General features: G+C 53.3%; 1 protein-coding gene across 4 annotated transcripts in view; it reads left to right on the forward strand.

Annotated features, from left to right (window-relative positions):
* The window catches only part of PTK2 (protein tyrosine kinase 2), a 222,223-nt gene that overhangs the window by 103,973 nt on the left and 90,610 nt on the right, over positions 1-27,640 (forward strand). For all 4 annotated transcript variants that reach the window (XM_032873471.1, XM_032873467.1, XM_032873472.1 and 1 more), the window contains 5 exons: positions 5,624-5,678; positions 15,093-15,233; positions 15,715-15,792; positions 22,317-22,424; positions 23,823-23,940. In XM_032873471.1, the coding sequence (XP_032729362.1) occupies positions 5,624-5,678; positions 15,093-15,233; positions 15,715-15,792; positions 22,317-22,424; positions 23,823-23,940 (500 nt within the window). The remainder of the gene's footprint in view (positions 1-5,623; positions 5,679-15,092; positions 15,234-15,714; positions 15,793-22,316; positions 22,425-23,822; positions 23,941-27,640) is intronic.

Here is a 27,640-nt window from a genome sequence, read left to right on the forward strand (position 1 = left end):
TGTGCTCGTGTCTGTTTTTTGCTGCGACCGTCCGCATCACGGACTGGGGGGCCCTCCAGCTATTCCCATCACCGAGCAGCGTCTGACGTTCATGTGGTGTTTCGGCGACTGGTTTTTCTTGAAAGAAGAAAAAAATGCATGATTTAAAATTATCTGAGGTTAGTTACAAGTTTGCATTGTTCTCATTTCTTCATTGTCTTCTAGTCGCAGTCTAGCACTTTCTTTAGTTACTTGCCGTACATAAAGGAAGGTGCTGATGGCTTTGGCCTGAGTCGGCAGTGGCTTAACTGTTAGATCAAAGGTCATTCCTCTTCCATACAGGACAAGCCCTATCGGTCACTGTTCCTCGCTCGTCCTGCCCTCCCTGCGTCTGTAGCATGGCCCCCTTCTTCCCGTGACCTCAGATGGCTGGTGGACCTTCCAGCCTCCCAGAGGAGGAGGAACTGGGCGCCCCCTCTCTCCTCTCCCCGCAAGGACACAGCTGTGTACGTAGTACTTTCCCTTCGAGGGACACGGCCGAGTCGTAGTCACGTGGTCACAGCTGGCTACAGGAGAGGACCGCAGGGCTGTGCCAGGCCAGAAGACAACTTCTTATTACCCGGGAGGGCAGAGAGCCTGCCATTCAGAAATGCGTAGCAGTCTGTACTGCAGTTAGAGAACTTCCATATTTATCAGTTTTTAAGAGGCTTAAGGCGTTTTAGAGGCTAAATATCTCAGTGGTATTTTTATGTTAAAGATACTCAGGGTTTGGGGTAAGGGTAAGATGGGGATGCTGTATGAAAATGCACATTTGAGTTGTGTTTTAACATCAGTTTTGGTTGGTCTTTGGCCTGGGCTTTAAATCTTTGAGGAATTATGTCCGCAGAGTATTAGTCACCCAGAGCCAGCAGACAAGGCCAGGGTCTTCTCAGAAGTGGTGCCAAAGGGGAAATAAATTCATCTCTGACTTGAGAATTGACTTACTGTGAAGCTTCCTCCACACTCCAGTCTCCCAAGCCCGCTGTGTTGGGGTCTGTGGACTTGGGTGCACGTGTGCAGGGCAGGGTTGCAGGCTGGGAGTCTGCAGGCAGCAGCCAGGGCACTGTGGAACGTTCGTCCTATGTGTGGTAGAGCCTGGGTGTCGGGGAGAGGCTGCAGGTGGCGAGCGGTGCTGCCTGCCGAGCGGTGCCGCCTGCCGGGGGGCGGGAGCATGTCTTCTTACCGGGACGGCTGTCCATGGGGAGCGGGCTGTGGGGGCAAGGCCTGGGAGCCGGGGTCAGCCTTGAGCCTGGGGGGCAGAACTTGGAGTTTAACACTGTCCTCATTGGTCAGCAGTGGTTCAGATAGTTCCTGGGAAGGACAGAGGTAAATTAAACGTTAATTAAGAGGACTCTGGGGGGCCCCTGGGGGGGCTCCGTGGGTTAAAGCCTCTGCCTTCAGCTGCGATCATGATCCCAGGGTCCTGGGATCGAGCCCTACATCAGGCTCTCTGCTCGGTGGGGGGCCTGCTTCCTCCTCTCTGCCTGCCTCTCTGCCTACTTGTGATCTCTGTCAAATAAATAAATAAAATCTTTAAAAAAAAAAAAAAAAGAGGACTCTGGTTACCGTTGATCACAGCGATCATTTCAAGCTTCAGAAACCCCGAGTCTCAACGAGCAGGCATGTGGGTTCCGGAGCCCCATTGTCTGACAACACCTCTGGGAGTGGTTGTTGACTCTGTGTCTCCCCTGAGGAAAGGGGGCGTGTTTGGAGTGTCCTGCCCCGTCACCCAGCGTGGGGCCTGGTGTGAGGAGGCAGATAAGGGCAGCCTTGCTTTCTTCGAAGCTTCACCTCAGAATAATTTGAAGTTTAGAGACCGAAGGATAGAAACCCTTTCTGCCAACCCGAGAGAAAAGCGGGAAGGGTAGTCCCCAGAAGCTCGCTGCTGCCTGGGGACAGGCAGTCCCAGCTGAAGGCTGCTGGTGTGACTCCTAGCTCTGTCCTGGAAGGTCCGCTGCCTGCTGCTGCCATGTGGTCCCGGGCCGCCCTTCTCCCAACTGCGGGGCTCTGTCCCAGAGATGGGGATGCTGCGTGGTCGTCCTGTGCCCAGTGTGCCGGGTGGGCAGCGAGCCCAGCGTCCGTCCGTCCTGCTCAGCCCTGTGCTCACCGGGGGGCCCTCGGCGCCTGGCCCCGAGCCGTGCAGAGTCAGGGGGCCTGCCGCCCAGGGCAGCGGCCGCCGCGACGGGGACGTCCTCTCTGCCCTGGCCCGCGTGGCGGCTGCGCCCCTCTCTGCAGCCGCAGAGCCCCGGACATTTGGCCACCACCACAGGGAGCTAGATTCTCCGATCAAGTGTAGCTGCCTTAAGCACGTATGGCTTCCCAGGATCGCTGCAGTGAACAGCACGGCTCTGACCCGATGGTCCCGTCCTGTTGGTTGTGCGTGGGTGTGCACGTCTCCTCGGAGTGCGTATGGGAGTCGAGCAGCCTAATGCTTGAGTTTGGGAATTGGGGTTGGCAGTATTCTAAGAGTTTCACGTAGCTAGTTTCCTGTCCAGTGCATTTACAGGAACTTGGGATCTACCCCTTGACAATTGTTTGTACAGAGTGGGTTACCTTGTAATAAAGGCCAGTGGTTCTGAAGGCCTCCAGGTAGTACGCACTGTCTTACTCACCTCACCTGTGTGCAGAGTCTGGGCTCAGGTGAGTTGGACGGCACAGGAAGCTAAAAGCTCTTCTGGTGCACATCAGAGGACACACCGTCACCCGGTAGCACTGTCACACTGGGACAGGCTGCCTGTCCCTGCTGGGTGTCCTAGCAGAGGGTGTAAATTGGGTTGTCTCCCTAAAACTGAGCGCGGCGCCTGAGGTGCTGCTTGGGGACCCTCAGTGTCCTCCACCACGAAACCCAAAGTAGATTGGCTTCCTGATTAATTAACGGGTACGTGTTCTTGAATTTTTCTGTTATTTTGTGTACTTCAGCCTTGCTTTTAGTTTCTCACTTGGCAGCTGTCACATTTTTTAAAGATATTTTAAAAACTTATTAGAGAGAGAGAACAGAGCGAGCGAGAGAAAACACGAGTGGAGGCGGGAGGGGCAGAGAGAGAGGGAGAAGCAGACTCCCCACTGAGCAGGGAGCCCTAGATGGGGCTGGACCCTTACCTTGAGATCATGACCTGAACGGAAGGCAGATGCTTACTTGGCTGAGCCGCCCAGGTGCCCCAGGTGTCACGTTTAAAAGAGGTCTAACACACAGACAAATGTTACAAATCCATTGCTCAGAAATAATTGGAAAAGCGAAACTGTAGCGTTTGTTGACCTTAGCTCTTTTTTTCTTTTTCCTAAGTGGAGCTGTCTTCATCTTGGAGATAAAAGTAACACCTAGAAAGAGGCTTCATCTTCACGAAGAAGTGTGCCCCCTCTCATTTTTCATGAAACATACAACCCTTTGGGTCCGTCTGTAATTTCCCCATTTGTGACAGAAACGAGTGTGATAAATTCTTTGCTTTCCACTTGGCTCTAAGAAGAGTAGATGCATTACCTGTTTGACGGTGACGCTGGTCTCACAGTCGGGAAGAGAACATCCCCTGCCCTGGTCTCCCCCATCCAGAGACTGGCGGCCCACTGCCTCCTCGGAATCCCCGCCAGGAGGCCGTGTACACGTGGCTTGCGCTCACACCCGAGACAGAACGCGCCCCCGGCCTTCCGCTCTCAGTGCGCGGGGTCCGCTCGCTCACACATGGCCTGGTGTGCACACGTCTGATCTCTTCCTTTCTCGCTTCCTCTGCTGCCTGCCCTCCCACCACCGCTTCCCTGGGCACCTGCCGGCCTTCCTCCCTCCTGCTCTTCTGGTTTTATCCTCCCCCCAGCCCCGCCGTATATTCTGCTCATGGTGGAAAACAGTCTCGCCTCCCTCTGCTCAGACAGCAGGGTGTCCGTCACGGGGACCGGACTCTCACCAGACAGGAGGGGCACCTACGGTATTTCTGGAGGAAAGAGTTGTAGGGACTTAACACTCTTGCTTCATCCCGCGCTGCGGCTTGTGGCAGGATTTAGCGTTCCCGGTTTACAAAGAGAAAACCTCGGCTTCATAGGTGTTTACTGGGAGCCAGATGCATCCTGCGGCCCCGCGAAGACTCCAGCCCAGAGCTTTCTGTATGGAAAATGCTTTCAGTATGGAACGGTTGCCCAGGAAGGAAAGGAGGGGAGACGGTGCTCAGGAACAATGCCTGAAAATCCTAGGCTTTTTTCTCTTTACGTCCTTACTGTGCTGCTTCCCATAGCGGCTTAAAGGCAACCTTAAAGGCAAACCCTTAAAGGCAAAGTCCCTGTCCAGGAGGCAGCCAGAAAGGGAAGGCCCTGGGGGGACATTTCTTCCTCCAGTAGATGCTGCTGGTCTGGAAAGGAAAGGAAGGGAAGTTACAAAGCAAAGTGGTTAGAAAAAGAAATGGAAAACCAGGGTTGTATGAACTCACTGGTAGGTAGAACCAGTGAAACCAGTAGAACCAGGAAACGGTATGTCCTGGAAGTCGAAAAAGAATTTCAGAAGCGTGTCATGAACAAAATAGCAATGAAAAAGAGTGGGAACCGGGACCAATTTTGGATTTAGGGAGCACCAACTGATAGATTATAGAATACGTGGTTGAAATGTTTGGATGTGGGATCAACCGTTCAAACTCTGTGTGATACCTGTGGTTTCGTTTGTAATGCCAGCTAACTTACACTCATGGGTAAGGAAGTCATCCCTTTTGTATTTTTAAAAATATTTTCTATTCAGCTTACAGTTACCTTATGTAATTCCGAAGAGATACCTGTGTTTAGTTTTCTCCTCCTTGATTCTGTTCTGTCCTCCGCGGGTCTCCCCACATTGCCTCACGGCTGTAGTCTTGTTCGATTTTACTAGCACACGAGGGCCATCTAGTGACCAAAAATCCTGGCACACTCGGGACCAAAGGGAGCAGAAAAGGAAGGAGCTGGTCTTTCCGGTCTGTCTTCTTGGCCGAGAGTGTTTTGAGGCCCGTGATCATAAGGTTCAATCCTGTAGCCTGATCTAAAGAAAATCACTGGAACTTCCAACCTTCCCACACTCAGCTTTCTGACTTTGGGCAAATAATCTAACTTCTTGCTTTTTTGCTTCTTATGTGAAACTGAGATGATAAACTTTGGTTTGGTGAACGAATCCCTTAGTCAAAAAAAGATTACTTAAAGAAAATAGTCAACTTTTAGGATTAATTTAAGGAACTTTTTTTAAGCTTCCATGGTTTATCCCACACCTTTTCCTACTCTGGTCAGTCTGCTTTGTCCACAAATATGATGTCACCAAGTTTGAACTGGTGTTGATAAGGCAAAGTTTCAGGCAGTGTTTATGCAGACATTGCCATCTGCCAAGAGGCCCAACTGTGGAACGGTTTTCAACAGTGAGGGTTAAGTAGGAAAAAGATGTTCTACTAAAAGCAACTTGTATTTATGTTTTCTGTTCATATCTAGAAGATGATCTGTCCCGCCCCTTCCCTGACTGTGCTGGCAAAGTGGAGCCTTATTTGACTTCCTTCCTGAATAATACGTGGAAGGAGAATAATTTAAATTGCATTTGTGTTCTTGCAACAATGTCATTATATTAATTGATTTGGTGGTGTTATTTGTTAATACGCTTCTTTTTATGTTTCAGAAAAGATGTTGGTTTGAAGCGATTTTTTCCTAGGAGTTTACTGGATTCTGTCAAGGTAATTAGAATTTGCTTTATCGCACTCAGATGGCCACGTTATGTAAATACTTCCCTGTGGTGTATGGTTTTCTCTCTTATGTGTAAAAGTTACAATGCAAAAAGGCTGGTGGTTCTTACACTCTGTTAATAGTAAGTAGACTTTCGTACACACAGCTCTGCCCTACAAAGTCACGGTTTCACTTGCTGTCATGTGTGACACTCAGCTAAGTACAAGACTAAGAAAGCTGCACACACAGTAGGCTTTGTCACCTACGTCTTTATGGTCTCGGGAATGTTGAGACACATAGGTGAGGAAGCAGCATACGGTAGCCGTGTGTGTCTGCGCACGCATGTGAACATGTAAGTGCGCTGTGAAGATCCCTCTTCTCCCCTCATGAGTGACTTCTGCAGAGCATCGTGTCATCTCCGTCCCTTCAGAGGGAACCGCAGGGGAGGGATGCCCTGGGGCCCTGAGGCAGGGTTTCCCGCCAATCCAGAGCACACGGTGAGACGTTCAAGTGTGGAGGGAGGGCGTAGGCTTCGGTCGGAATAGAGTCTGGCTCATGGGACCTTTGCCATTTATGAGTCTCATGGTCTTGGGCCCGTTTCTTATTTCCACAATGAAGAAAACTGTATTTTGTAGGGTTGGGGTGACGATTTGACAGATCAGTGTATGTATGTCACCTGCCACAGCATCTGTACCAGTGCGGTTTACATGTGAATGGTGGCTGTTAGCACTCGGTCGCAGAGGTGGTGGTCTGTCCCGGAGCAGCCGCACAGCAGGCCGTTCGAGCGGGCCGGCGTGAGTGTTGCAAGACGGCCGGCCTGTTGGTCTGGAAGACCTGCTCTGAGGCCACGCTGCCTCGGTGAAAATTCCGACTTCATCACCGTGAACTGCATGGCGTTTTGGCCAAGTTACGTAATTTTACTGTATTTTAGTTTCCACACGTGTAAAGTGGGGATGAAACCACTTTCTAACACTTGGGCTTCATACAGGGATTAATGAATTTGTAAATACAAAGTCTGAGAGCAACGAACACCAAACTCAGTAAGGTTACGTGGCGTGAAGAGGAGGAGGATTGAACTTCTTACCTACAACGATGAAATGCCGAGTCGAGCGGTTTTTATTGCATTAATCACTTATTTATTTTTAAGAATTTATTTATTTGCAAGAGAGAAAGAGTGCACAAGTGGGGGGAGGGGCAGAGGGAGAGGGACAAGCAGAGTCCCTCTGAGCAGGCGGCCCAACTTGGGGTTCGATCCCAGGACCCTGGAATCATGACCTGAGCCAAAGACAGGCTTCACCGTCTGCACCCCCAGGGCACCTGCATTAGTCATTTCTCCGCAAGAGTTTCTTGGTCATCATGCTGCTGCTGCTGGTTCCATACGGGTCGTCCACTGTGTCCCATTGCCCGTTACTGGGTCCGAGTGTTGGTACAATTTACCAAACGCAGTCTGTGACAAAGGGCCTGTGTGCAGGCCTCTGCATGCTGCTCGCTGGAGTATCACGGAGGAGGTGGGAAGGGCCTGCTTTGCTCGGATAGCTTCTCAGCGATCTAAAAATGGGAAGCAGGTCTGGAAGTGTGTGTTTTACTCTGCAGATGTGAATAGTCAGGAAGAGCAGAGGACACGTATGCTCTTCTGTGATGTTTCAGGCCCCGTTTTCAGCGTTGCTCCTGCTGTTTCATTCCCATTCACGTTTCCTAATCCACTCCCCGGAGGCTGCAGTGAGCCGGTGGGGAACCGGTCGTGCAGTGCCCTCCAAGCAGATGATCAAGGCCAGGCCCAGTGGTAGGTGGGACAGGAAGTTCACAGACCATTGGCCGGAGTGAGGTGGCCCACGTGGGAGGCAGAGGACAGAGAGCTTTAAGTGAAGTTAGTGAAGTGTGGTGTGGTGGGAGGGGTTGGAGGAGAAATCTGGGATGTTTGGAGTTATGTGCGAATGGAAGATGTGTCCTCCAGAGGGCTGTTAGGTGTGGGCCGGGAGGACAGGGGACTCGTTTGACCTCCTGCTGTGGTGCCGAGAAGGCCTAGGCCGACAGCCCTCGAGTGGAAGGGATGCCCCTGGGCCCGAGTCTGCAGTGTGCTGGCAGGCGGGGTGGGGAGGAGGCAGCCACACAAGTAGAAGACACCGTTCTTTAGCAAATCGACATTTCACCAAACAGAAAAGTGCACTAGCCAGTGTGAAATTAAAAAGCAGCAAAGTAGGTGAAAACAGCTGTGTTCTGTCGGGACCTGAGCTGCTCTCAGGTGTGAGCCCAAGGTGGCCTCAGTTCCTGCAGTCTCTTGGGAGCCCCGGCAGATTGCTCTACATTGAAAAAGAATGCCCATACTCAAAACGGGGGCCCCAGGCCCCACCCAGGGGTCACAGATACGCTGGTGCAGGTGTAGCCCAAGTGACCCGCAGCACCCGGGAAGGTCTGCGAGGGGACGGGCCTGAGCCTCCCCCAGCACCCTGTCCCCACGGCCGGCTCCCCCAGACCTGGGCTCCCCCACGCCCTCGCACAGTTTCCTCAGCACCCCAGAACAGCTGGAGCACCGTCCAATTCTCAGGACTCTGCTCAGGGCATTAATCTTTACTTTCTCAAATTCGGATTCACAGTTACTTCCCTGTCTGCATTTTGTCTGCCTGCCTCCACCATATTTTAAGGTCCCCGAGGGTCCCGATGACGCCTGCTGCATTCTCCACCGCGAGCACCGTGTTTGACCTGGTGCCTGGCACTCGGTGACGTTCGGTGCACCTCACTCAGATCACCGAGTGGACAGCTTGCAGAGCGACTGGAAGATGAGTCAGTGGGGAGCCGTGTAGGAGGGGCGCTGCAGAAGGAGGGCCTGCTCGGGAGAGCGGCTCCCAGGATCCCGCACACTTGCTGCTCCGCGCCCACCTCGCCGCACACGGGCCCCCTTCCCTGACCAGACTCGTCCCTCCAGCCCCTTGTGGGCTGTCCCTCGGATCTGTCCCAATGATTGTCCTCCCTGTCCTGCCTCTGCCACTGACTCTGGTGTGAGGGCGGCTCTCACAGTGGGCCGCGGGCCTGCTCCCTGTGTGGCTGTCAGCTTGAGCTGGCAGCAGCGCGGAGAACACGCTGGAAGCAGGCAGGGCTGGGGCGGCTGGGCACGGGCGGTGATTGGGCCTGGGCACCGGGGCTTCCGCCGGAGCAAAACGGGAGGTGCCGACCGTGGGGACCTCAAGCGAGCTTGCCCTGAACCAAGTAAAGAGCAGCGGCGTTCTGAGAAGCTCAGGCGCTGCTGAGTTTGTGGCAAGCGGGAGACCAGAGTTTAGATACAGAGTCATCGAGTGGTTCTCACCGAAGCGCAGCAGAACTCACTTCTCACCTGCTTTCTCATGTAATTTTGTAAAACATGTAGAGTCTCTTTGGCTTCTTAAATAGCTTAATGGGTCTTAAAAGCTGTGTCACCAGAAAATGGAAGTGGTAACTATGTGAGGTGGTGGATGGCCTCTAGACTTGCTGGGGCGCTCATTTCACAGTGTGTGCAAATACTGAATAGCTGTGTTAGGGACCTGAAACTGATACAATGTTACGTGTCAGATCTCAGTTAAAACATACTTTGCATGCACTATTAATACATCTGTGTTTAGCATGGGGAGGCGGGTGGGTGAAAGAATTTAATTATTGTATTCCCATTCTTTTATTGCAAATTTTCTTTAACATTATGTTATATAAACTTCACTTCTGGGGAGCTCTACAAGTTCACTGTTGCGAGCAGCATCTGATAAGTATTAGGCAACTAATATAAGATTACTTTGTTGTTCACAGTGGCTAAGTAGCAATTTCTGATGACCAAGCTAGTAACACTGTTCCACTCTGAAGAAACATCACTTTCTGGGTCGTTTTCTCTGTAGCAGGATCAATTTCAAATTGAACAGCCTTCACAGGTAGACACCTTGTGTCCTAAATCCAGGCGAACACAAAGTGAGACCTGAAACTATGAATCAGGACAGAAAGTGATACGCAACAGTCTTGCTTGCTCCAGCAGGTCCTGGAAGTGTACTGAGTCATGGCAGCAGAGTCTAGGACATTAGATCTTATGGAGTCGTTTCCTCGCTGAGACAGTAGGAAAGAAACGGTTCTGGCCTCAAGATCCTCCTCAGGAAAACAGATCTGGGCTCCTCTCAGCAGGGTTTTCTGGACACCGGAGGTTTAGGCAACGTGGAAGTCCAGGCTGTGGAAAAGTGTGGGTCCTCCCTTCTGAGCAGGGGCCGTAGTAGTTGCTAGGAGCCAGGGTCATTTTTGTGAGCACAGGAAACGAGTCCTGAGCGGATCCTGGGGCCGCTGTCCTCCCTGAGACTTCTGCTTCTTAGCACAGGGCCGGACCCGCGTGCCCAGGTGGCATGCAGGAGCAGCCTGCAGAGGCTGGCGTGTGTCCACAGGGTCAGCGGCGTGGAACCCATGTGGGGTTTGCCTCACACCCTCCATGCTGACAGTCATTCGTAGTTGCCACTTTCAGTGCTGTCCCGGCGACTCTGAAATTCCCAGAAATTCCCAGCACGCCAATGCTGAGTGCAGGGGATGGAGCAGCAGTGGGGGCTGGTCACGCACTCTGGTGTTCCTTGATCCTCAGGACACAGCCTTGCGAGCGGGTGGGAAAGGTCGGAAGTCAGAGTCCTGTGCACAGAGAGCATCGAGGGCATGAAGCCTAACATGGGAGGAGAGAGGAGCAGCAGGGCCTGGCCTTGTGTTGCCACCCTGCGCCCCATGTGGTCCCGCTGCTGCTGGCCGCCGGTGGAGGGACGGGACACTCGGGGGAAGCAGGGTGGGGCGCAGTCGTGTCACGGGATCAGCGAGACAGTGGGCAGCCACGGGAACTAGGAGGTACCACGTTTTATTTTGACACACATGTCCATACTCACATGTCACGTGCGAGTTTATTTTTATTATAACCAGCTTTGTAATGTTAAAAAAAAAAAAAGACTGGAAAACAGGCGGTCTGCGCACCACCGACATTGGCTTTGCTGTACTAAGAACCAAGTCCCCGTGAGGCTCATGAGCGCACCTGGCCCCTCCCTCATAATCTCGCCGTCTCTCTTCTACCAGAACTTCTGGCTGCAGTTCTCGGTGCTGCACAGAAGAGGACGGGCAATGGGATGGGACAGTGTCCTTCCTTTGTTCTTGACCTGCCCATCCCTTGAAGATACTTGTTAGGCACCCAGTGTATGCCGCTGGGCTCCTGCCCTAACCAAGCCTCATTGACATACCGGGGTGGCTGCAGGGCCCGCCCAGAGCCCTGTCCTTGGGCCCGCACCCCTGAAGTCCCGGTCACTTGGCCAGCTTCAGCCCCCAGCTGACGGCCCCTGGGAGGGGGAGCGACGTTATCATCACGACCGCAGACCCTGGCACCAGGCTGCTCGGGCTTCGATCCTGGCTCTGCCATGCAACTCTGAGATTCGGGATCTCGGTCATCTCTGTGCCTCTGTTTCATCATTTGTAAGCCAGGGGGTAGAACGTCTCTCTGTGAGGCTGCTGCAGAAGTGGAGGGCGTCTGGAGATGAGAGAGCAGCCGTGCCCTCCCTGAGCCTCCTGCAGTGCTCCATGATGACACGGCCCCTGACTTGGCCGCCTCTCTGGGGCTGGACCTGCTTGTCCACCACGCCCTTCCTCCTGGCCCCTGTGGCCCCGAGGTAGCTTAGGCACAGTTCTGGCCCAGCGACATGATTCCGTCTGCTGAGCTCCCAGGGGCTGGAGCTGCAGGGTGAGGCAATCCAGCTCGTGTTTTAGAAAGAGCTCCTGGCCACAGTGTGTCCAGAAAGTAGATGGTAGTCCAGGAGGCTGTCACAGAGGTTCACGCAAGAGTGGGGCTAGCATGGTGAAAAGCGTTAGGGAACATCATGTGCTTCTTGTGAAAGCGCTTACAGCACGTGAGGGTGTAGCGGGGTTGAGGGGTTAGGGAAAAGGGGGGTCGGGACTGCTACCTGGCTTCTACCTTAAGCATCCGGGAGGTCGGCCGAGATGGGGGTGCTGAGCCTGGAGGGCGATCCCAGGTTCTCTTCGTGGCCCGTCAGCTCTTGGATGTGTGGGAGGTCCTATGGAAACCTCAGGTGGGCGGCTGGGGGGGATGTCTGACACTCTGGACACGCCTTCAACTGCTCGGCTTTAAGGAGAGACCTCTGTCTCTCCCACTTGGGAGAGAAACCTCTTCCGGGTGACACATTCTGAACACATCGCACGATGAGCAGGTGTAAGCGTGGAGTGTTGTCGGTTGTTTCTAAACAGGTGGCTGGTTGGGAATCGGCTACAAGGCAGAGAACTGGCTTCTTTTCTGGACCTCTTTCACCGGGTTTAGTCGCTGTGCATCATTACTCATCTGCTCTGAGTGAACAATCTTAGAGGTGCCAGTGATCACATCGACTTTTTGTCAACATTAATAAAAGTGATTTGTCACTGTGTCTGGTCCCCATGCTCCTTGGGCAGCCGTTCTTTGCAGCTGCTACCATATTCTAGGCTATGGTGTCCTGCTCTTATAGGAAGAGTTGTGGGCCTTCCGGGGCTTTCTCTGCTCTGGTTTTGTCCTTCAGTGGGCGCGTGAGCACTCAGCAGCACTATGTCCTGCCTCAGGCCATCGAACTCAGAGCAGTCAGCTGTCTTCCCACTGACATGCTAGTGAGTGACGAGCCCTCGCTTAAGGGACAGACCAGATTTTACTTCCGTGTTGTCTGTTTCAGCGTCGTTAGGCTGGAGTCGTGCTCTTGCTCGGGTCTCCACGGCCGGTCTGCGCGCTCCTGGCGGACAGCTGGACCTCCCAGGCACGGGGATGTTTGCAGAGCCCAGAGTCAGAACAGCTGTTACGTGCCACCCCAGCCTGTGATACGAGTGGCCTCTTCAGCCCCTTAACTCGGGGCCAGTGCTTAGATGGGCATTCCCCAGATATGTTTCCCAGACTTTTTGTTCTGAGCCTCCAAGGCTAAAGGTTCATTTTCTGTGTGAAGGTCTGCTCGCGAAGCCTTGCTGACCTTGAGCCCATTTCCCTTCTCTTCAGTCTTGACCGCGTGGTCTACAGCTGTCCTTAGTCCTCAGCAGAACGACTGTCCTGCCGGCCGGCTGCGGCGCTCGCTTCTTTCCCGCCTCCGCTTGGTTGGAGGAGCCGTCTGTGACCCCTTCAGCTATGGCCCTGCCCTCTCCTGGGCTCCAGAGCTGTGTGCCCCTGTCTGCCTGAGCGTTCAGGTCCAAAGACGTAAGGATCGCACCCACGTCCAGAATTGGTGTGACTATTTTCACCAAGCTTGCCCCTTCTGTTTGCCCTCCGTTCCATCCAGAAACCTCATCCCTCGTCCTGCCCAGGTGCCCGTTTTCCTGCCATCCGCATACAGTCATCCGAGTGTCCCAAAGGTCCCCAGCTCTCTCCTCTGCGATCAGCTCTGAGTCTGTGCCGCTGGTGTTTCTTGGGTGGCCTATTCTAGGAACGTGGCTGGTCTTTTTGCTTCTCATAGCCTCCTCCACACCCGCTGGGCAAGAGCAGCGCAAGCCTTTAGAATGGAAGGTCACGTGCCATAGGTCATGTTGCCGCACCTGCTCCCTCAGCTCTTGAACCCGGTCCTCTGCCTGCCCCGGACGCTTGCCCTGTGGTCTTCATCCCCCTGACTTCCGGCCGCCGGCTCTCCGTCCTGCTCTTTGGCTACAGCGCCCAGCTGTCCGCTCACTCTCTGCAGTGCCCCACATCCAGTGATCCCTGACCCCACGGTGGCCTTCACGCCACAGCAGTGGGCTATCCCCTCCATGTGCCGCTCCCTGGCGGGCCACCTCCGAGCTGCCAGAGCAGCCACAGCCCCCGACCTGCTCCGATGAGCATGCTTGGTGGGATGAGGCCCTTCACCTCCCCTCCGCCTGCCACCCCCAGCCTCCTCCCGGCCGCTGGCTCGGATTCCTGCCTGAACTCCCAGCCGGGCCCCGGGTCTCCGCCAGGACCTTCACCGGCCGGCCTGTTCCCCACGGGCTCACCATTTCAGTTCATGGGAATTCCCGCCTTTCAGGACATCGTGTTGGTTCTGTTTTTCAGAATAAAACTGCTTCTCACCCCTTTGTGCTTCTGTACCTGCACAGACTCTGCTCACCTCACCTCGAGTACTGCACTGCCACCTGCTCGGTCTCCCCGGTGTCCTTCGCACCGTTCACGGCGCGGCAGCCGGTGTGTCCGCTCTCGTGATGCTGCCCGAGGCACCCAAGGACCCTGTCTCTTCCTGGGGTGAAAGCCGGGTGCTTGCTGTGGCTTCCCCCAGCCCTCTTCCTCGGACCGCGTCGTGCAGCCTCTGCCCGCTGCCCTCCCCGGGCTGCCTGGAGGGCCCTTCCCTCCACCACCCAGATGCTCGCGGTGCAGAAGCAGAACACTCCGGCGTGCACCAGAGGTCTGGAAGGTCTCTCGTCCCGCCACACGGAGAAAGGGTGTAGTTGTTCTGTCTCCTTTTCTGTGTGTGGATACGTATGCACCTGAGCTCACACGTACCTGCGTCAGCCCCATCAGTGGTGCGCTCCTTTTAAAGGCATCTGTACTGCACGTACAGACTGTTTCACTCGACACCGTGATAGGGATTTTCATGTCAGTGAATTATTTCCGCACGACGATCTTGAGGGCCGCGTACAACGTAGGCAAATTATGATGTGTGTAACCCGGACGTTGTTGTAAATCCTTCTGCACCGAAGCTCCTTGTCGCTGATTCCTTGCGGGGTTCTCCAATCATTTCTAAAGACTAATGTCTTGGAATTTAATTTCCGGATCCAAAGTAGTTTTTCTTTAAGGTGTTTTGATTTGTGCTGCCAAATTGCCCTTCAATAAGATTGTATCTGCTTACCTCCTAACAGTGGGTATGTGAGTACCCTCCCAGGTAGGTTTTGCCAGCTCCCCATCATGTGCATAGATAGGACGTGTTTTTTATTTTATTTTTTATGTTTAATTTTTAAAGATAGTATGTGTTTTTTAATGCCTGACCTTTTACAGCATGTTCTAATAAGCAAATTATTGCCTTATACATTTCTGTTTAAGAAGTAATGCTTGGAGGGGCGCCTGGGTGGCTCAGTAGGTTAAGCCTCTGCCTTCAGCTCAGGTCATGGTCTCAGGGTCCTCGGATTGAGCCCTGCGTCAGGCTCTCTGCTCAGCAGGGAGCCTGCTTCCCTTCCTTCTCTCTGCCTGCCTCTCTGCCTGCTTGTGATCTCTGTCAAATAAGTAAATACAATCTTAAAAAAAAAAATTTAAAAAAGAAGTAATGCTTGGGATCACTGAACTATGTACTTAAAAGGGTTAGGATGCTGTATCTTAACACTGTGTGCATTTTATTACAGCTGCTTAAAAAGGGATGTGGCGTTTCACAGTGATGTGAACAGAGGTGGGAGCGAGTGGTGGGAGGGAGGTGGTGTCTTGGGCATTTGCTGTTGCTGCTGTGTGTCGCTGACTCTAAAATGACTTTTGTGATTTTATCGCGCAGGCCAAAACGCTACGGAAGCTGATCCAACAGACGTTTAGACAGTTTGCCAACCTTAACAGAGAAGAAAGTATTCTGAAATTCTTTGAGATCCTCTCCCCGGTGTACAGATTTGATAAAGAATGCTTCAAGTGTGCTCTGGGTGTAAGTATGGGGACATGGGAAATGGTGGCCTGGATTTCGTTTCTTTTGCTTTCTCTTGTCCATGGACATCTGAATTTCTAATTGAAATCTGACTCACATATTTAACGTGAAAATATTCGTCATTTTCCGGTGGGGAAAAATGCAAACAAGCAAATGTATCAATGCGAGGAGGAAGTCACCTTGCTTTAGAAGCATGCCTGTGTTGATGATTAGATTTCTTTATTCTAGCTCAGTGATATGTTATTCTCTCTGAGCTGATTTAACCATCCAGAGAGCCTTTCCAAAGAGTCTGTTGGCTTCAGACCCACCGGACCCTGGGTCACTGAAGTCACAGGTGTTCTGTCGTGCTCGGCGAGGTAGAGGGAAGGCCAGCCCCCCGCCTCCACCCCCACCTTGCTCCTTGAACGTGTTCGTGCTTTCATCTAAAATATTTCTTTTCTCTTCTGGGAACTTTGTTGTCACCTGTTTCACCCTTCAAAAGTCAAGCTGGATTATCTCAGTGGAATTGGCAATTGGCCCCGAAGAAGGCATCAGTTACCTCACGGACAAGGGCTGCAACGTAAGTCTGCTTTGGGGACGTCTCGGGGCTGCCTGTGCGCTGACCGTCCTCACGCTGGACCCGAGCACAGACGGGGATGAGTCCCGCCCCTTCCCAGTCTCTGGCCCCCCGCCGGAGAGGGGACGCTGTCCTGGGTTCTGCATCACCGATGAGCTCTTCGTACATGCCGCAGCGCCCACCGGATGTTTGCAGCGAAAAAGCAGGGCATTCTGACCCTCGTCACACACTGTGACAGCCCATTCCACCTGGAGGGTTGACCCGACATGTGGAAGACAAGTGACACAAGTCAGAGAAGAAAACACAGGGAAATATGTATGTGAATTTGGAGTAGGAAGAGATTCCTTAAGCAGCATTTACAAAGAGCTAACTCTAAAAGACAATTCTGATAAATTAGAGTACGTTGAAATTAAAAACTTCTCATCGAAAGGTAGTAGAAAGGCAGGGCAGATAGTTGCATGAATACATTTGACAGTAGACTTCTAAGCGAGGCGAAGCTTGGCAGTAAAATCGCTAAGTGAAGGGCAGACGACCCAAGAGGGTACCCATGTCGTCTGGAGGTAGATGAGAAGGTGTTGCGCCTGGGAGCCCCGGGGTGATGCACAGCATGGCGCTCTTGCGTGTCTGCTAGGATGGCTGAAATGAGAGAGAGCTGTAATGCCAAGTGTGGACGAGAGGGTGGCCCAGCCAGAGCCACCCTGCGCTGGTGGCAAGGTGTGAGCTCTCCGGGACAGCCCATGGCCTTATGTGCGTTCACTGCTTATAGATTGTCAGCATCCCAGCCTTTAGGTGCAATTTGTGGTCTCCTGGGTTTTCTTGCAAGGTTGTCTCTGTCCGTTTTACACGTGAGCCTTTAACCCACCCTGGATTCCACCTCAAGTCCTCTGGTGAGGTCATAATGGGGCCCTGAATGTGGGCAAGGGAGGCCGGCTCTGGAGGACGTGGCCACGGTTTCCACCTTGACTCATTCTCATGCTGGCCTTGTGACTTGGGCTCCGTCCCGCCGCCACTGGCTCGTGTTTCCTCAGTAGTAAAATGGCCGTAATCATTTCAGCCACCTAATAGATTGGTCGGACAGTTAAGTAATGAATTAGATCATGCCCACACTGCTCCCATGCCTCCCACAGCGGCACGGCGGTTTGGGGTTCCACTTCCTGTCGCCTGTCGTAACTCGTGTTCCGTTAGCGTGTCCTCTGCCTTACACGTTTTCAGGTTTTTACCAGGGAGCAGTGTCTCGCGGGGTTCTCTCGTCATCTCTCCGGTGACTTCAGTCCTGCGCCTGGTCTTGGGCCGCCGCGCGTCTGGGGGATTTGGCTCTCGCAGCGGCTCTTAGTGGGCAGGCACGGAAATCAGGGTCATGGCATTGCCATCCCTTTCCCTCGTGTCGGCATTGATCTTGGCAGACCCTGTTTCCATCTCGTTCGCTTGTCTTTAGCCTTCCTCCTGCTGTTCCCTTTGGGTGTTTCTTTCCAGTGTATTCCCAGTTACTCTGGAGGCCATTTTCTCGAACAGCCTTTCATGTCTTGTCAGTGTCGGTGGGTGTGTTCTCCTTCCGTCGTATTTCCGCACAGCCTCTCTTTCCTCGTAGCATTATCTAGGAGCACGTTACAGTTCAGGCCGCTCTGAGGGTTTGGGTCTCACGGTTACCGTTTCTCCCGTTCCTGGCCCATGAGCAGAGGCAGGTTTTTCACATGTTAATTCTAGTGAATGTGTTCCTGCCTTCTTGACGGCCAAGTGCCTGGTGGTTTTTAATCAATCTCCTTGGGAAAAAAATGTCCGTTTTCTCTTGGAGACTATGAGGATCTCTGTCCTCTGAAGTGAAAGTTGCTGGTTGTGTAAAGTAGACGGAAACTGGGATGGGTGATCAGGATAGAGCCCCGGAAGTGCCTGTACAATCTGTCCTGCCTGCATTTCTGCCTGCTGCACCCACCCTCCTGGGCCGGGCCTTCTGGGGTGAGCGTCACGCTTCCGGTAAGACCGCTCCTGTCTGCGGAGCGACCCCGTCTCTGCTCTCTTTGCTGCACCAGGAAATGCTTCCAATCTACTGGCCATTCCTGTTAGCATAGAAAAATGTGTAATCTCTCTCAGCCTAAAAATGTCCTCCCTCAAACCTGTATTCCTTTCCCTGTCCCCGCCAGGCAGCCCACACATTTATCTTTGCTCTATTGCAAACGTCCTTGGCCCGTGGCCGCTGAGCCCCTGGTGAGCGCGGCTGCTCTGAGTGTGCCGCCTGGGTTCCTCCCGTGCTCTCTGCGGCCCCCGCCGGCGCCCCAGAGCCTGCCCAGCCTCCACCGGGGGCCCAGTGGAGCCCCCCTCGGTACTTCCAAGTCCTTATCGACTTCCCCTGACTTCGGGTCCCCCCTCGCCAGCACGGCCCAGTACAGGCCCAAGCTGTCTTGGACTTTCAGTGGTCTAGCACCCCAGTTCGGAAGGTAAAAATGAATTTCAGTGACGTAGCTTATGGGTCCCGGTCCGTCCCAGTTACCGTCCTTTTAGGGCGTCATCCGTGTAGAGGCTGTGGAGGTCTTTCATGTCCCTTATCACCGTGAGTCTTTGCAGGTGGTGTGCGTCCTGCGCTCCGTCGCAGCTCAGTGCGGACTGGCCTCAGCGGCCGTACGCGGCTGCCCACTGCTGGACCAGACGGCCCTGCTCTGCGGCCTCCTGTGCACACACTTGCCCTCTCTCCGGGTCGTCAGGATGACTTGCTTGCCTCATCCGGGGTGTCGTGTTGGCCAGGTCACGCGTGTGTATGCAGCTGCTTGGTGCTGGGTGGTGAGCCGGCAGCTAGGGCCCAGGGCAGAGGGAAATCTGCGCGGTCCTGGCTTCCTGGGGCCCCGGGCGCGCTCTCCTCCTCAGCGAGACTTGCTCTGAGGCCTCATCACTTCCTCCCGCCCCTCCCCAAACAAAGCAGGGTGAGTTTTAGACAGTACCCTCGGGTGCTTTGCTGTGGTCCTTACCACAGTCGCGATGCCATGCCTCCTGCATGACTGTTGATGTCTGGGCTCGTGTGGCCCTGGTTCTCTGCTCTCTTCCTGGTACTTAGAACAGAGCCCTGCACCTCAGAGTTCTCAGAGTCACGCATTCATTCCCTCACGTCCCAGGCGCGGCCCTCCTTCCTGGTGATAAGGGGTGGCTGAGATGGGGGTCCCCCACGAGCTCCCCTCATGGCGCTGTCATTCTGTCTGTGAGAGCCGATAGAAGAACGAACACAGGCAGCAGAAATACCATGATCGCGAGAGAGGGCCCCAGCCAGGTGGGGAGTGTCTTCTGTACCGCTCAGAGGGCTGGTCACTGTGCTTCCCTCCCAACCTTGTCTTCTTTGTAACAGATTTTTTAAAAAAGATTTTATTTATTTATTTGACAGACGCAGAGAGAGAGGGAACACAAGCAGGGGCAGTGGGAGAGGGAGAAGCAGGCTTCCCGCCAAGTGGAGAGCCCGATGGGCTTGATCCCAGGACCCCAAGGATCATGACCTGAGCTGAACGCAGATGCTTAATGACTGAATCACCCAGACACCTCTATAACAGATTTTTTTTTTAAGATTTAATCTATTTATTTGACAGAGAGAGAGAGAGAGCTCACAAGTAGGCAGAGAGGCAGGCAGAGAGAGAGGAGGAAGCAGGCTCCCCACCGAGCAGAGAGCCCGTTGTGGGGCTCGATCCCAGGACCCTGAGATCATGACCTGAGCCGAAGGCAGCGGCTTAACCACTGAGCCATCCAGGTGCCCCATAACAGATATTTTTTAAGAGCCTTTTGGTAACTTGAAATAAAATCACAGAATATGCTGTGAACATATAATTCCAAAACATCTGTTTCAGCTCAGAGACTGGCAGCCGTTAGAGGAGGGGCAGAGCTGAGTACCGAGCACGCTCATCTGAGGGGGCCACTGCTGGTCCTCCCTTACACGTGGTGTCGGAAAGTGACAAGGGCTTCCAGGTCACCAGCCTCGGGGGGCGTGTCAGAGTGAGGAAGAAACACTGTAGGTTTAAAAAAAAAAAGGAATATAATAATTTCCTTGATGAATTTCTCACTGTGCTTTGGAAAAAAAAATTTTTAATTATAAGATGACAATAAAATATTTTGACATAATCATTTAGCGAGACTAGTTGAGACTTCTGTCATTTCAGGCTTCACCAGCCTAATAGCGGTCGATTCCTGGTTAGAAGGAGCCTCATCTCTGTTACAGACGTGTGTGCATATGGGGTCAGCAGCTCGGATACCAAACAATCATTGCCCCCTGTAATGTAATTTTCCTAAATGGTGAGCAACTCATCCTAACATTCCAGAGATAGGTGTAATCATTAATTACACCTAAATTACACCCAAGTTGTGCTCCTGGAAAGTTGAGTGCAGAGCATATGTTGTGTTTTTAAGAAGACTCGGGTTCTAGAATCTGATTTCCCACCAACGTGAATACACACCAGGATCTTGGAAAGCTCTTCAAGATACAGGGCAGTTTTCGTTGTGAGGGGATTTTCTGTGCGTTATATCATGTCTCACGACCATGGTCCACATCTGCCTCCCTCATTCCTCAGCCAACCAGAAACAGCCGTCTGGGGGCATGATGGCGCCCTGGGAAGACTAGAGTGCGTCTGATCAAGGCGAGCTCATGATGGGAAGTTAGGTCTGAGAGGCAGGCGGAGGGCACGCCTGGTGGGCACTTGCCTCCTCTTGCTGGCGTTGTGCCTGTTGAAGCAGGGGCTGTCAGACCGGACTTACACTGTGAGGCGCGTCCCTGGCTTCCAGGTAGGGGCGGTCTGTGAGGGGCCCAGGCACGGATCCAGCGTGACAGCTGCAGGATCGATGGCACCAGAGTGACAGCTGGGAAAGTGGAAGGAAAACCGCAGACTCCGGGTGTGGAGTGGCTGGGTGGGGGAGGAAAGGAAGGAGCCGGTGGGGATGCCACAGTCTCTTGGCTCAGGAACAGGGTTGAATGGTGATGCTTGTTGCTGTGCTGGGGAGGCCAGAGAGGGAGCCGGTGTTGAGGGCCGATCCCGTGACTGTGCTGTTCGCAGTCTGGCCCGATGTCCACGTGGGGGTGTCACCCCGGCGGTTGGATATGTGTCCCGGTTCGGGGCTGGGGATGCTACTTGCACCACGGGGCTGGGCTGCCACGGAAGGATGGGCCCAGCACAGAGTCCTGTGGCCCTTGATGATTTAGCCATGGAGTAGAGGAGAAGCCAAAGGAACTGTGGAGGACGGTCAGGGAAGGAGGGAACCCCGCGCGGGCAGATGGCACAGAGTTGGAGAGAGGGGAGTAGGCACAGGGGCTGAGCTGCCTGCTGCTTGGATGTCTTAGAATGGGAAACTGGAGGCCTGCGCTGGCCTCCTGTCCGAAGGCCTCACAGAGCACACCTGTGCCTGAAAGCAAAGCTGTGAAGGTGTTCTGATGTGAACGGAAGCTTTCTCTCTCTCTCTTTTAAAGATATTTTTTATTTGAGAGAGAGAGAGAGTGCGTGCACAAGCCAGGGGGAGGGACAGAGGGAGAAGCAGACCCCCCACCAAGCAGGGAGCCCTACATGGGGCTCAGTCCTGGGACCCTGGGATTGTGACCTGAGCTGAAGACAGGTGCTTCGCCAGCTGAGCCACCCAGGCACACCTATGAGCCACTTCTTTTTTTAAGATTTTATCCATTTATTTGACAGGGAGAGACACAGCGAGAGAGGGAACACAAGCATGGGAGTGGGAGAGGGAGAAGCAGGCTTCCTGCGGGCTGGGAGCATGATGCGGGGATCTGTCCCAGGACCCTGGGATCATGACCCAAGCCGAAGGCAGACGCTTAAATGACTGAGCCACCAAGGTGTCCCAGTGAGCCACTTTCTGAACTGTAGTTCCAGCTCGGTCCCAGTGGCAGAATCTGGGCTGAGTAGAGCACTTGGTGGGAGAGGCCCCGCCTCATGGCACTGAGAGAGAAGGAGGCTGTGATCAGGGTAATTGCTGTGAATAAATGTGTGGGATCATCACAGCAAACCGTTGCCATGAGCTGCTGTGAAGGTAAGGGACAAATGGGCATTTTTTTTTTTTTTTGGAGAAACAAAGTTTCTGTTGGCATGCGTTTCTGGGAAGGGTCCTTTGGACACCTGCCACCCCTGTGGCGCTGTTACACTCAGAGATGCGCTCTAGTTCAGGGTACGCTGGGAGTGCGCCCAGGTCCCTCCCTGTGGGAAGGGGACACGACCCACACGCGGCTCCCCCCAAGGCCAGCGAGCGAGTCACGTCCGGGACTTGGTTCCGTTCTTTCCTCCCCTGGGGCCTGGGACTCACCCGGCCGGCTCTGACAGCTGGAGTGCTACTGCTTGGTCATTAGCAGCAGACAGCAGGCCCGTCCCTCACTGGAAGTGAGCAGACGGTTCCTGGCGGTCCCGGGACTGCTCCAAAGGAGGCAAATACCCTGCCGGGGCTGATGGACGCGGTCACCGGGAGGAGGCCCTCGGGAGAGTGCGGCGGGGTGGGCGCCGCAAGAGGGTCACACAGTACCGGACAGTCCTTATCTGGGGTCCCAAGAGGTTTGCCTTTTCTCTCCCAAGCCCACACATCTGGCCGACTTCAATCAAGTGCAGACCATTCAGTACTCGAACAGTGAAGACAAGGACAGGAAGGGGACACTGCAGCTGAAAATCGCCGGCGCACCCGAGGTAAGGACACGGCTTCCGCGTGCTCGCAGTCCCGGCCTCCTCGCACGTGCTCCTGCTCTGTCTCGGTAGTGAGGGCATGTCCCCCAGAGTAGAGCAGGTGACAGACGGGAGAGTCAGTCAGGCGCACTGTCGTCAGGGCAGTTGAAGAGTCCTGTGAACTGCCACGGTCGTCAGCCTCTTAGGACTGTGTGAACACGCGGGTACCCTGGGTCAGCGGCGACGTTCCCAGACTGCTGTGCCTGCCGGGCCGGGCCACCGGCTAGCAGCTCCTGCCTGCTGGGTCCCCCGCTGCTTTGACGCTCAGCGCAGGAGCCAGGAGCGACATGGGTCATTCTCAGAACCAGCAAAAGAAGTTCTTTGAGATCGTTTGTCCCCAGTGCACAGCCAAGGAGGCCCTGCCCAAGTGGTGGAGATGGGGCGCCTCCTGGGGCCCGCGCGTTTAATCCGCAGGCAGCGTGGCCCGGTCCAGATAGGGCGTCACCTGGCCACTGTGCATCAGGGGACCCTCTGGTCGACAGGCATAGGACGCTTCTGCGTTGAGGAGTCGGAAAGACTGGGATGGTGGCACAGCACGCGTTCGGACCTCTCATGTGCCGCGCACCACCGGTGGTCTTTGGGTGGCGGCAGCCTTTCCTCAGATGGGTTTATCTCTCACTTGTTCTTTCTGCCTTGGGAGCTGGGACATTTCTGAGGCTCTAGGAAGTGCGTTTTTGATCCTCCGAGGTGAATAAATGAAACCCTGAACTACGGACACTGTTGCCAGCTGAAATGTCCCGACAGCACCTCCGTAACGTTCTTGTTCTGCCCCACCGTGGCCAGAACTCCGAACACGGAGCCGAGCGCCGGGCAGGTGTGTCCGAGGCCGGGGGGGGGGGTGGGTACTGCTCGGACTAGGGCATCCCTGTGTCAGGCAGGAAGGAACAGCTCTGATCATCTCCCAGGTAATTGCTAGTGATCAGTCTTAAGACAGTTTATCAGAACTGCAGGTCTGATAGTGAAAACAGTGATTTCTGGCCTCTTAGGCAAAACATGCTGTGCATGCTAAAAAAATGAGATTTTAGTAATTTTCTTTAATGCTAGAAAAATGATGATGGATAATTGATAAAAATGTACTCCATGGGAAATATATATATTTTTTTGGCCTCCTTTAGTTCTAGAAAATGAATCTCAGTTTTAAGTGATTTTTCTGTTTTTGTCTGGGCCGCCTTCTGTCACATATTCTAGGAATAACGTCCTTAAATATCAAACTTCCTTTTTCACGCCAACCTTATGACAAATCTGTGTCGCTGTCACTCTTCTGTTTCCACGTGTGTCTAGAGCTCTGATGTCACAGTGCAGCTGCCCCTTTGATGATTGCAGAGAACAATAACGCCTCTTCTTGGTCTTCTCCCCTTTTAGCCTCTGACGGTGACGGCGCCGTCCCTAACCATCGCTGAGAATATGGCGGACTTGATAGACGGGTACTGCCGGCTGGTGAACGGGGCCACACAGTCTTTTATCATCAGACCCCAGAAAGGTGAGGTCCTGCTTCTGCTTGAACAGCCCCGTGTTAGGCGAGCTCACCCCAAAGCCTCTACTCCTTCTTTCAGACGACTCTGAAGACCAGACGAGTAATTCAGCCCCGTATGTCTATGTTCTTGCTTTTTGGGAGAAGCGGGGCAGGGCGCAGCCTGTGAGCCGGGTGTGACTGGAAGAGCCACAGGGAAGCACTGTTGGGTTCAGGCTGCTGGGTTCGGGCAACACACTGGAGTGCTGTCCAGTGCTGGCAGTGTTTGTACACAAACTTTCAGGACAATGTTTTGGATGTTTGTCTGTTCTCAGGTATTCTTTGTAACTCATGTCAAATAAAGTATCTGTTTTTTCTTATAGATCTCAAAAGCTTAGAGCACAGAACAAAATTAGCTCTAAGTCGTGATGTCAAATCAGTGATAAGAATGAATACTTGTCCCAGAAGCAAGGCTGTGTCACTTCAGAAGTGACGTGGGGTTCTTGCAAGGCACGGCGAAGGGCTGTTTCAGAAGATTTGGATTTCTGAAATAATCAAACAGAGTGTTTCCGGCAGGATAATAGCATCGCGGTAGCAGGAAAAATCTGGGCTTTAGCAATGTATCCGTTTGTATGTTCAAATCGCAGGTCCTCTGAGCGGCCACCTGTAAATCGCTGGCCCTTCCTGTGCCTCGGGTCTCCCACTGTCACACACACGGAGTGCCGCCTCTCTTTTATGGTCTGGGGAGGGTAAATGACTTCATCTGTGTAAGGGGCTGGAGCTGTGTGGCACATGCGGCGGCCATAATGTTCGCATTGTTCCTGTGGCTACAGCTCACCGGCCTGCGAGCCCGACCTTCCATGTGAACCTGGACTCTGACCGTCCCCATCCACACGGAAGGTCGCCTGCTTTACGGCCTGGGAGGCGGGTCCACAGTGGTGCCCACGGAGCTGCCTGCTCTGGGGCAGGGAGACTGAGGGTCCCTTGGAGCGCTGGCCCCGTGAACAGGGCCCTCCCAGGAAAGTGGTCCCGAGGGGCCAAGTGCTGTGTACACAGCCTGGGAGGAGCCGGGAGAGCGGATGACGGAGTCCCAGCTCCCAGGAGAGATGCCGCAGGACGCCCGGCCTGCCAGCTGCCCGGTGCCCTGCGCTGACGGAGCGGGCGGAGGGAGCAGTCGGGGGCCGCAGTGGGGAGCCGTGTGAAGCAGAGGAACCCCCAGAACGTTTGTTTCAAAGTTAGTCTCGTGCTGTGCTCCAAAGACAGTAGCTGAAGCCACAGCCCAAGGCCAGTCGGCGTGTGGCTTCTGGGACACGCCTAATTGAGTAAAAACCGTGTGACACCACGATCACACCAGTAAAACCTACTCTTTTCTAAAATATAGTGTATATTTCGATTTATAGTACCTTTCTTTGTGTGGAATGTAGTAACGAAGTTGCTTTTAGAAAGGTCTAAAGGCTTTTCTTAGTTAAAACTCGTGCAGACATGAACTCCTGACTTTTCATCTTGTGCTTCAAGCATGGGTATGAACCTTGCAAATTTTATTTAAATGTTTTGGGAAAATTCCTTTCCCTGAAGATAGTATTTTGTCAAAGTGTTCAATGTGACATATTGCCTGTCTCCTTTTTAGTAGATAACAAGTTTTATCCTAATTTACCAAATGTTCCTAATCAGTGTGTCTGTCCACACAAAAATAACATTGAGACATTGAGCACTGAATACGCCAGCCTTTTGCCGTGTTCAAAACTTCAGCACCTTCCTGTGCTGGTTTTCAATTGGCTCTTCCCCCGCTTAGGGATAAACATCTTGATATCACGTCTTGTGCACCGAGAGGCATTAAGTTCTTCATGCGTCTGACTAGAGCACAAGGGAAAAACGCTTCTCATAAAATCCTAGTAGGGTGCGCTTAGCAATTTTATGTTGATTTTACAGAATGAGATACTAGACTCGATAATAACCCTGTTCTCAGTCCCAGCATGTTCATTTATTACACAACTTCTATCCTGGATACCTAAGCGAAGCTGTACTGCCCAGTGGAGATGGTACTTTAAGTCAAACATTTTTAGTGGATTATAGTCCAAAATACATGTGGACAAGAGCACATGAGCATTTTTTAATTTAGATTTTTTTGAAATGTCTACTAAATTGAGCACGTCTCTACAGCGCGGTGCACCACTTTCCTGGCAGTGTGCGGTCACGATCGCGGATGCGCCCGCGTGTCTGCTCTAGATTGTAAACTGGTACGCAGTAAGCGGCATATACATGTTTACGTGCACAACAGAGACACCGTTCTAGGTGATCCACAGGTTCTGCTGTGAGCTCTGAGTGTGCTCAGGTGCACCTGATCCGTTCTTTGACCACCACAATTATGTTGCACTCACACAGCGCTTTTAATGGTGGTTTTACTCGGGCAGACAACAGAATTAGAGCCATACATAGCAAGATATCCTGAGCCGAGTTCCTCCAGGGTTGCTGAATGACCTTGGCCCTTATTGTAGGGCGTTAGCTAGCCTATGCCGTCCAAGAAAGTTCAGTGGCGGTTTTTCAATTTTAGTCAGATTTCCCTTAGAGGAGAGAATTTTGCAAGTTAACATAGGGTCCTAATCTCCTCATTAACGAGCCTGCACCTGTGAGGGAGGGGATCCACGCTTCCAAGATGTCATGGCCCGGGGAGGAGCCAGACCAGAACTGACAGGCGGGTTGTGTAAACGTGAGAGCACTTCTGTCAGTGAAAGAAACGTTCTTTAAAGCCGAGACACAGGAGGGAGAACATCGGTGACACAGACAGCAAGGAGTCCAGGTCTCCCTTCTCACGTGTTCTCCGCTCACTGAGACGAGCCAGTGGGTAGACGGGCTCCTTGTGGGAGAGCGGACACGCAGACGCGCAGGAAGCAGGGCACCAGCGGCAACTGAGCGCCTCTCTGGTTTGGGTCTGGTGAGGTGACTGATCTTCCATCCCATCCTCGGCGGGGCTCGAAGACCTGCCCGCACACTATGTTGGTGTCCGTGGGAGGTGTTCGCGGCCCGCGTGGCGGGGGCGCCCCTGCCCGTTGTCTGCCTTCTAGAAATCCTCCCGCAGAATCAGACAGTCTGAGGGTGTTCACTGTGCAGTGTGTGTAGAAGCTCAGAACCAGAAACTGCCCCAGTGTCCACACGGTGGGAAGTGGTCCCTGACGGAGGCAGCGTGCTCCCCGCGGAGATGCCCGCCGAGAGCGTGCCACAGCTGGGGACCATCAGGGGGCGCTCTTTCCGCGCTGCAAGACACACGTGTAGCCAAACTGTGTGTGTGTTCACAAGTGTCCGCGGTCGGGAAGTCAGGGCAGCCCAGTGACCGACGGTGGACGGGGGGAGCTCCGGGAGGTGGAGATGTGTCTGAAGCGGGCGAGGAGGCTTTGGCGCGTCCTCATCCTCCCTACAGTACACACCTTTATGACGGAGATGGTTACGGGAAGCCTGCATTGTTCAGTTTAAAAAATGGATAAAATCTTTTATTCAAAAATTAGAAGTCAAATGGAGGTTGTAACCTACATTTGTGGATACATCCTTATTCCTAAAGGATTTACTCCAGAAAATAAGATACCCGCTGTGGGAATGACACGCGAAATCGTATGTTAGGCATTCAGCTTCTAAATTTAAGGGAATGTTAAAAATTAACACGGGGAACCAGGCATTTCAGTTGGTGAGTGCTGAGTTTTTATAACTGCTGCTGCTAGTGTGTGTTGCCGTTGTACGC

Source organism: Lontra canadensis, unplaced genomic scaffold (genome assembly GCF_010015895.1).
Source record: "Lontra canadensis isolate GAN:19392208 unplaced genomic scaffold, GSC_riverotter_1.0 scaffold49, whole genome shotgun sequence".
Taxonomy (NCBI): domain Eukaryota; kingdom Metazoa; phylum Chordata; class Mammalia; order Carnivora; family Mustelidae; genus Lontra; species Lontra canadensis.